General features: G+C 44.3%; 1 protein-coding gene across 1 annotated transcript; it reads right to left on the reverse strand.

Annotated features, from left to right (window-relative positions):
- Positions 1–277: 277 nt before the first annotated feature.
- Positions 278–9,847, reverse strand: LOC136000398 (glioma pathogenesis-related protein 1-like). The gene is made up of 6 exons (XM_065654181.1): positions 9,636–9,847; positions 5,191–5,436; positions 3,026–3,135; positions 2,552–2,634; positions 1,112–1,138; positions 278–1,028 (listed from the first exon to the last, which is right to left on the reverse strand). Exons 1-6 carry the CDS (start codon positions 9,813–9,815, stop codon positions 877–879), a joined length of 798 nt encoding a protein of 265 aa, XP_065510253.1. The 5' UTR covers positions 9,816–9,847; the 3' UTR covers positions 278–876.
- Between the last annotated feature and the right edge of the window lie 276 nt (positions 9,848–10,123).

Here is a 10,123-nt window from a genome sequence, read left to right on the forward strand (position 1 = left end):
GGTTTTCTTTTGCACCAGTGGTTAAGCTTTAGATCATGTAGCAAATACACAATTGCTGTACATGGGAAGCAGGTAATAATGATTTATTGTTTGAAACAGCATCCAAAAACTCTATGCTCAGAAAAAAAACAAACCAAAACAAAATCAAACAAAACATAAAATCAAAACCAAAATCACAAAAATACCCAAACAAACAAACCAAACCAAACCAAAAAAAAAACAAGAAAAAAGAAAAAAACCAAAAACATATAAAAGAAACAAACCACAAAATATTTCAGTGATAAATAATCATGTGTAAACACAATATCTTGGCACAGGTGATGCGTTTAAAACCAAATTCCAAGGGAAAAGAAGTACCAGTGGCCCCAGTACCCTGCAAGACTGGGAAACACACTGCCTGCCCCAGGATGCAAATGTCAGAGCTCACAGGGGTCCAAAAATTCTTTTAAAAAAAATGCTTAAATGAAAAACCTCTCCAGGCTACTCTGCATCTTGCTGGAAGAGTGACTGAGGAAAGAGTGCAATGGGAACGAGAGGTGCATGACATGCCTGGGGCCTCAGCCACCGCTGCAGCCCTTCCTGAGCAAGTGTGGCAGGCACCTCGGTGTGCTGCCTGGGCAGCATGCTCCCGTACCCACCGGATCCCGTTCACGCCGCTCGGCTTTGAAAACATACACGGATAATTTAAAACCAGTTACTTTACTGGGCAATGAGAAAGTTCTCCTAGCTGCCGCCTGCAACCAAGATGGTATGTCTGTACTTCTAAATCACCTATGGATGCAAACGCTGTCTCTACCAATCTTTTTGTTGACAGTAACTTATCTGCAGGGAAGGGATGAGTTGACTCAAGTGCTCTCGTGGTCTTCTGCATGCGTGTCACTCACTGGCAGATGCTACAGGCCAGCGTTTTGGTAGGAGCCAGGTGGCCAGAATTGTCAGGGTAAGGAGTAACAGCCTTAAAACAATAACGGTGATGCAGTACTTGTCACAAGCAGATCTGTCCCACTCTGGGTACCAGTTAGAATCACCTATGAACAAAACAAGTTACTTGTTTTCAAGTATAACTGCACCAAGGGCAACAAATGGAAGCAGTAATTCTGGTGGTACTTACTAACAACTTTGTCACGTTCTGCATTTTCTGGAGAGAGAAAAGAAGTGCACGTAAGCAGACTTACACGTTGTAAACAATTTGAGTCTAAGCAAAAGGGAATGAAGTGTGAGCCTCAGGATGGGCTCACAAATGCAGCTATAGAAGCTGTGTTTCTTTCCAGGAAGACGCAAAGACCCATTGACTTTGGGAGAGCCCTGCAGTGGTTCTCAGGGCTTTGCTGGGGAGTGCTTGATCACATCGTGTTGATTTGGCCTCAAGTTGTACCAGGGGAGGTTTAGATTGGATATTGGGAAACATTTCTTCATGGAAAGGGTTGTCAGGCATTGGAACAGGCTGCCCAGGGAAGTGGTTGAGTCACCATCCCTGGAGGTGTTTAAAAGACGTATAGACGAGGTTCTTAAGGACATGGTTTAGTGCCAGAGTTTGGTTAATGGTCGGACTCAATGATCTTGAGGATCTCCTCCAACCAAAATGATCCTACGATTTTATGATGCTATGACTTCTCCTCCCACCAGTGGCTGGCGTGGAGAGGACTCACTCCCCCAGGCGTCCTTCCCAAGATCACTTTGGCTTTTGCCCAGTGCTTTGCATTTAAGATCCTTGGCCTGTAGCTAACATTAAACAGTCCCGTGTGTCAGGGACTCTCTCTTGTTCCTGCATTGCTGGTGTTTTAACACCACATTCCTGCTCCATTAGTTGACCTGGGGTGAAGTGCTAGGGAGAAGTGTGACCATACCCTCAGCCCCCCCAGGGATGTCCACAGCACAGTCCCCTCATCTTATTATGGGAATTACAGAAGGTGTCCTCCCTGCCTGACTCCATCCAGCCACTGCAAAGCCAAGTGCAGGAGAATCAGGTGGGCTGCCAGGGGCTCAGGCTGAGCACCATGTCCCTGTGAAGGGCTTTCACATGTCAGCCTGGCTCTCTCCTGGTGCTTAGGGGAAAGCAGATGGCCTGGCTGATGTTCATTGGAGTGAGCAGCTTTGGCAGGGCCATGGCAGCTCTCTTTTCCTGCAGTGCACAGCATGGGCAAGGCTGGCTTGGACCTGCACCAGCTCACACTGCAGATCATGCACCAGGTAGCAAACTGGAACCCCTGGGAGGGGACGTGTATTCCCTTCTGCGCTTCCCATTTCTGCTAGCAGTAACTTCTGGCAGAGATAATGACACCTTAAACTGCAGCCACTATATCTCCTGTATCATACCCTCCAGCACCCAAAGAGCAAACCCCAACCCATCACTCCCTGAGATAGAAAACAGGCTCTTTGTGGCCTCCTCCCCTCTCTTTGTGCATCACTGCTCACTTGGCTTCTGACTGTGGTTTTTCAGACTATATTTAGGAACAAGAGAGTGCTGTGCCTGCCACCTGCCAGTATCTTTAGTGTGCTTTTTCCCTTTCTACAGGTACTTGGGGAGGAGGGCTGGTTGTCTTCTACTTACTACACAACTGGCTGGCACACTGCTCGCCGTTGCAGTTGCTGCACGCTGCTCCCGTCTTGTATGGGTGCCCTGGGTAATTCCCACTGCAAAGGAAAGTAACACTGCTCTCAAACCGCCCTTGGGATGAGAACCTTAATACCTACTGCTAATAAGCTTTTAACCTGGGTTCTGCTTCACTTGCGTTTATAAGGAGATGGGTTTTGGACAGTCCCTGTCTGAGTGCCCTGTGCCCAAGATAGGCAGCAAAGCCGGAGAGGTTGAGTGTAATGGGGCACCCTGTTTAGAAACCTGGAGACAGCAATATTGCTAACCTGGGAATTAAAATAGTCTCAACTCTGGATAATTTGTGTGTGCGGAGACTGTGGGCTCTCAAAACACACATGAATAGACGGACTGATCTAATAAAGTTGCATGCTGTGGGAAGGAAGGGGTAGGACCCAAACTCTGTGAAATATTTGTAGTGAAAAACCTTACGCTGGCCCGTAGTTGCAGATGAAGTGTGCTGCATTGGTCACAGAGAAGTATGCCACCTTGGGACAGAAGTGGACAGCACAGCCAACCTTGTAGCTTGTAGCCCAAACAATCTGCAAAAACAGATGGGTATGCTGGTGACAAAAGCTTTGCTTTAGCATCTGAAGTGTTAGAGAGAAAACCTTCTCTCCTCTGTTTCACAATAACAAATTGGCTGAGGAATACTCCTTTGGCAAGCTTCATGGGGGAAGGCATCAGTGATGGATCTTGAAATCATAGTTTGTTCTGAGAAACGCTGTATTGTTTTGCCCATTTTACCAGATAATTGTAAAAATGACTCTGAAAGAAGGAATAACTGGCTGTAACAGGTAGTTTTCCTTTCTTGCAAAGATGAAGTTCATCTCCTTTGCTTCAAGGTAATCTATTAGCTTTCTGTCTTTTCTGCTGGGGGAGATCAGATCAAATCTGTGCAGAAACAGCTGAATGATCTGCTACAGCTCCAAAGAGGGCTGATTTCCCCTGTGCTAAATCCAGCAGGGAAACATGGGCAGATTGCTGGAAGGCACTGGTGTTTTGGAAGGAGCAGGGAGAAGGAGCATGTCTGGGCTATTTTCCTGCTTTTTAGCATCACAGACATGACTAAGATAATCTAGAGGCAAGCGCATGACACCATCTACTGATTCTCTGTCTACCACTCGGTTCGATCCTGCATCCTATATCCAGCTCAGAGACTGCAGTGCCGTCCAATGCTGCAGTCCTGGAAAAACAAACCCTGTGACAGAGGGGAGATTGGTGCACAGTGGTGCCTGAGGGTGATACAACAGCCGTGATGACTAACTATGTGAGAGATGTAGAGAGATCCTGGCAGCACAGGAGATGAAGAAACACACTTGTACCTCCACCACCTCAAAGGTGAGGCCTGGCCCTTTCTATTTGTGCCAGTTTGGTGCCAGTTCTGGGAAAAGGGGACAATTCTCAGGCTCCTGAGGGTGTTCTCAGTGCAGCAGCAAGGCAGAGGCTCTTTCCTGATGCCAGCCATAGACAACTGGATCCTGAAGGACAGTAAAGGACCAAATCACAGGATCTTCACCATCCCAGGTGGCCACTGGCTGAGGCATATGCTGGGGATGTGGTTCTAGTATCTACAGTAATCAGTAGTTGTACCCAGAGGGAAACTTCTCCATGGCTGGGAAGAGAGAAAAGGAACAAGGGATTCCCTGAAGGTGTTCCCCTTTCATCCCAAAGATGGCTCCCAAAGCTGGCAGCTATACAACTTCTAGCTACAGTCACTACCACTGCTGACTCCAAGTGAGAATAATCTTATTTTCTCATTCTTCCCCATGCAGCTGCCTGGGCTGCTCCTCTACAAACAGTATGGTAAACACCACTGCACCTTAATGCCTGGTGAGGTGTGTTTCACTGCAATTTCCAGATGCTGACTCTTGCCATGTCCTTGTGAGCAAGATCAAAAAGCAACACGCTATCCCCCTCATGGCTCCTGCATCCAAGTATCTTCTCTGCGTACAAGTACCTGCATGTGTTGTTCAGATACCACATCAGCTTCAGCTCATCTCTTCAAGTCCTAAATGCATGTGTATATCTCCACAGAAAATATTAAATAGCCTTAGGCTAAAACCTGATCGCTAGAGCCACTGTTACAAGCCATCCTGCTCTCCCATAGCTGTGGCTATTGACTAGTGCACGGCAGTGGCACTCCTCTCCCTCACTTTTGCCTCTTTGGGAATTGTGGATGGGAAAAATTGCACACGTGATGCTTGCAGAGCTGCAGCCACCTCTTTACATGCCGGTATTTCCTCAGCCCTTGGCATGTGGATGCTGCCTGCCAGAGCTAGAGCCTCGTCCCACCACGCACGGCAGCTCATAGCCATTGCCTTGCCTGGTTTATGGCCATGACTTGGCTAAATCTGACTGCACGATGGCTGTCTTGTTTTCTTCCTGGAAGCAAATTGCAAGTGGCATAAAAATAATAATGCAGTGACTCTTTTCCTCCCTCAAATGGGAACATGAGAGCATCTTGTGCACACAGGCATAAAATAAGACTGCAGCACTTGAAAACCAGTTCATTGAATTGTCAACAGAAATCTAGAGTTTCTGTGTCAAAATGGTAATACCAGTTCATGGTTTAGATGGAGAAATGCAATGCCTACCTGTGTATAGTGGCCGCATACTCCTCTGCACTTCTTGGTGGCATAATCATAGGCGCTGACCTCTTTGTGCCAAGTGGCGATGGCTCCTTGCACAGTAAAAATGGAAAGTGAGCCAGTCCAGAGGTTTTCTCCAACAGCAGTAAATTTGGGGTGAGCCTGCCCTGGTTCTCTGAGGTACGTGTTATGTTTAAACAGGCATTTCTTTGCCCAAGCTTTCGCTGTCTTTGCCAAATCTGGATCCCAGCTCTGCAAAATAAAGGCAACTAAAAATCACTTTGGTATCTTAGCAATGCAGTTATTTAGAGCAATTTTCAGGAGAAGCTGGATCTCAGTATTGTATGTGCTTCAGGTTTGTTTGCTTTTTGCTCCTGCTGAGATATACAGAGTTACATGGTAAATGGACTTGTAGGATCATTTCTGATTTGAAATTAGTTACTCATAAAACTTGAGGAAGCTTTTGAGGTGGTTGGTGATCTTGGCTGACTGGCTGGTTGAACACAGAGAGCTGTATGTCAGTCAAAAATAGTGTTTGGGGTGCAATGTGCATTTCCAGGCTGTGCCAGCCATGAGAGAACGTTAATGTAATTTAAACAGTGAATTTACAGGAAATCTGGAGACTGGAGGGCATGCTTACCTTACCAATCAGACTGGAGTCTTGGGCAGCCTCATGCATGAAGGCCACTGTTTGCAGGTCAGCTCAGAAGCACGCTGGGATTTTTGGGACAGTTTAAACTCAGCCCCTGTGGCAGATGCACTCACTCATTCACGACTGCCCCTTGGTTTGCATCTTTATGTTTAGCGGCTTCAAATGCTAGTATTGAGTTTGCATGTATGGAATCACTCACTTGCTATTCAATCCTACAGAAAGTGGTTATTTAAGCAACTGAGTTGTATAAACGTCTTTTGTTTGCACTGGAGGTGGTGTCTGGTTTTGCTGGATTTTCTTGGGCACACGATGTGATTGAGCAAATACAATATTGTACCTTCCAGAAAATGCAGTACCAGGAGTGTATGGCTCTAGTTCTAATTACACTTTGTGCCATATAAATTAAGTTGTTCAGCACTGCTGAACTACTTTGGATTAGACTTTAAAAAAACAAACAACTTTTTTTTTATTCGTCCTTTTCTATATGGATTAAAATATCTCAGTTGCATCTGCAAACATAGAATCACTAGAGAAATTGTTCTGAACGGATCAGTAATAGTGACTAAGGAAAAGGTGGTTCTTAGTTTTTATGGCTATGCTTTACATAATATAACTTTTTTTGTACCTTAGATAAATCTGAAACAATTTGTGTCTTGTTTGTGTTACCAATAACTAATTAAAAATTGCAAGATCATACCACAATACATCTACAGAGATCTGAAAAGATTTTTGTAACCTATGTCTTTCATTTCTTCCTATGGCTAACATTTGGCGAGGCGGAGGGAGAGGTGTGTATTTGCCCACAAAAACTAACACATAAATAATTTGCCTAGGAACACAGTGTATCCAATATTAAATGTAAACTTGGGGCAGGGCATCTTATTTCAAGTGAGCAGCTGATATTTCCTTAGGTGATAACTTTTAAGGACAATGAACAAAATTGGGCATTGTACAGAAGTTATCTTCCAGTCCCAGCATTACTGCAAGTTAAGAGAGAGGCTGCAGTTCACATCTTGGCAATGCTCCGAGGTCACAAGGAGAAGACCCTGCTGAAGCATGTATGACAGTGGTGGGTGCACCTCAGTGTTTTTCACATTCTGCTTTTTGAGAGTCTGCACCCCTCTTTTCTCCTTCATCCTATAATAGTATTAACAACAAGTCTAAAGTTCCATAAAGCTATACATAATAATAAGCTTAAAGGTAATAAGTTTAAAGGTACTTTCGTTTTTTTGTGTGACTGCTTGAACTGGCTGACTGGTGTAAAAGCAATGTGCAGAAATTGATATTTCAGAATGATCTTTAGTATAACTACAATTATACTCCTTATTTTCTTATGAAACTGCATTTATGCAAATAGGTTGGACTAAACTGCAGAGGGAAAATGTGCAAGACAGGGAGGTTTGCAGATAGATATCATTGCTTTTTGAGAAAAGAGCAATTACACTTTTTTTTTTTACCCATAAACTATTTCTCAGTTTTGGTTTTATAACTGAGTTAGAGAGGGAAAATTGATCACATGATTTGTGAAAAGTGAAGTGAGGCAGCAGTAAGTCAAAGGAGATTGTTGTGAAGCCCTGATTAAGCTGGTGAGACTCTTTCTGCTGGTTTTGAAGAACCTTAGAACAGACCTAAGTGATGCTTTGAGTGAATGGGAAAGGGGTAACATTTGTCAGGTAAAAAAATGTTAGATCAACATTGTCATTTTCTAATAAATGTATTACAAATATAGTTGCTTGGTCTTTGTTACTTGCAGCTAAAGAAGTTGTTGTCTTGTATTTTTATTCAAAAATTCTTTTTCCAAGAGGTGGAAATGCCCTGAGTTCATAGCCTTCATTTTTATTTATCTTGGTGGACAGTTATCTACAGTAAGCAGAAGTTCCCTGTGAAATAAGGAAGTAATCTCCTTTTCCTCATTTTTGAAGTGATAAAGGCCATTCAAAAATGAAGAAATATGCTGTTTTCAGTTCCAATGCTTCTACTTGCATAATAGATACCATCAGGTATTGTACTTCATCCTCTTTTTCCTGAGAGAGATCTAGGGGTTTTGCAGTGTTTTAAAAGGAAGTTATGATTAGTTTAGGGTTTTTGAGGTTAGTTTTTTTTGTTGTCGTTTTGGTTTGGTTTGTTGGGGTTTTTTTGTAATAAACTTTATTTGTTTCTTAACCCATTTTTTCTTCCTCCTTGCCCCAGATTTCAGTTCTTTAACTTTTCAAAAGAAAAAATTAGGCGCAAAATTATCCTAATTTTGGAAGATGCATACTGTTTTTTTAATACATCATAGCAAGATTTGGTTAGCGTGGGGCCAGTGAAGCAATCTAAAAAGCAGTGTCTGGAGCAATATGCAGTGGAAGTACAGTATCCACACTGGAAAGGCTTCCTAACACCAAGCTGAAGAAAGCTGAAGTAAAAGACACATCTAGAAGAGAAACTAAATGGTTTCCTGTCAGGTTGAGCTTGCTCATTGCTCACCTACCCTTCCCTGATCACAGAATCGCAGAATCACAGAATGTTAGGGATTGGAAGGGACCTCGAAAGATCATCTAGTCCAATCCTCCTGCCGGAGCAGGAACACCCAGATGAGGTTACACAGGAAGGTGTCCTGGGCGCTTCTTTTTTAGTGTTTGACAACTAGAAATACAAAATGCACTTTTTAATTTTTTTTGAACTTTCGTTGAGGTGTTGCTAACTATGGATGTGGTTATGTCCTCTTCTGGTGGTGACCATGCAAGATGGTAAGAAAGAGGAGCAAAAGGAGAGAGATGAGAATTAGGACAATTGCTGTGGTCCGTCTGATAGATCTGTGGAGATTATCGCAGGAGGAAACATGGTATCTCAAATATGATAGAAGGTGCAAGAGGCAGCTCCTAAGCTACTGGAACAGAACATCTCACAAATCAGAGATGGGCTTCTCAGCCATAAGCCCAGCTTTGTGCACGCATTTACAGCTTCCTCCTTGATGGGTTTTCCACATGCCACCCCACCGGTGAAATGTGAGGTGGCCGCTTCAGGGATTTGGGTATCATAGAATCATAGAATGTCCTGAGTTGGAAGGGACCCACAAGGATCATCGAGTCCAACTCCTGTCCCTGCACAGGACAACGCCACAGTTCACTCCATGTGTCTGAGGGCACTGTCTAGTCTGTTCTTGAACACTGTCAGGCTTGGGGCCGTGACACCTCCCTGGGGAGCCAGGCTGCCTTTTGCACAGTGGCTGCAGATATTATTGGCCCCTGATGCGACTGGGGAGAAGGCAGGAGGGCAGAGCGGTGCAGGACCTGATGCCTCCAGCACTCGCTCCGGCTGCACTTGTTGCTTTTTGGCTTCCCCTGCAGCCCCAGCACCTGCAACCAGCTGCTCTGTTGGCTCAGTGCCTGAGAGCCTTGCAAAGAAAGCTTAGAGAAAGCTCTCCAGCGTTGTTTGGCAACGGTCTCTGCTTTTGCTGACTTAAGTATGAAAGGTTGTGCTTGGGTCTGCACATAAATTACACCCTGGGCTGTTGAGCTGTGGTGCCTTGGAACGAGGAGGCTTTTCACAGCACAAAACGACAGCGTTAGGTTGAGCATTGAAATCTTGGGTTTCAAATGAGGAAATTAAGCCAGGCAAAAATATACACAGACCCGATTGCATAAAGCCATCTGATAATCAGAGCCTTTTTCTCTGCTTTAAAAAGAAGTCGGTCTTATGACTCCAGGAAGTTAGTTTCTTTTTTCTTCTTTTTTGGCATTTGATCACAAACAATCTTTGAGAATCGTAAACACAATGCTAAACACTTGCACATAAGTCGTGAACATCCCCTTACCATGTAGAGCATGTTGCTGGCTGGTGGATTCACTCCAGACCGGAATCTGTTATGAGTTTTCACACATTCCTCAATAAACTTTGGATCTCCAACATCGGGCAGTGTTGATGGTTGGTAGGAATCAGAGGAACAACAGAACTGCAGTAACACCAGCACACAAGCAAAAAATACGCTCCTCATGATTCTCAGCCTCTCGTCTTCCAGCTTGAAGAGCAGAGTGTTTCGGCTGTACAAAGTGGTTTTGGCTCCACCAGCAGCGTTTTGCTTGGAAGGCTTGTGGGCTGGACTTATCTTAGCCATGGTAACAGAATATGGCTTTAGTCACAGGAAATGAGTCATAATGCAGGAGCGTTGCTCTGAGAATGAGGAAATTAAGCTACAAGTTCACCTCAGAGCTGTGGCAGCTTTGTCTCATTTTTTCTTCTTTAGTTGTGATGGGCAACCTTTTCCTGTCCTGTCCTCTGGGCTTTTTTTTTTTTTTTTCCTTT

This window comes from Caloenas nicobarica, chromosome 1 (assembly GCF_036013445.1).
Source record: "Caloenas nicobarica isolate bCalNic1 chromosome 1, bCalNic1.hap1, whole genome shotgun sequence".
Lineage (NCBI taxonomy): Eukaryota > Metazoa > Chordata > Aves > Columbiformes > Columbidae > Caloenas > Caloenas nicobarica.

Coding starts and splice junctions, on each gene's coding strand:
- LOC136000398 (XM_065654181.1), bottom strand. CDS start 9,815: ATGAGGAGCGTATTTTTTGCTTGTGTGCTGGTGTTACTGCAGTTCTGT. Junction 2,635..3,025: donor ATCTGCAACTACGGGCCAGC/GTAAGGTTTTTC, acceptor TTTCCTTTGCAG/TGGGAATTACCCAGGGCACC. Junction 1,029..1,111: donor AGAACGTGACAAAGTTGTTA/GTAAGTACCACC, acceptor TTTTGTTCATAG/GTGATTCTAACTGGTACCCA.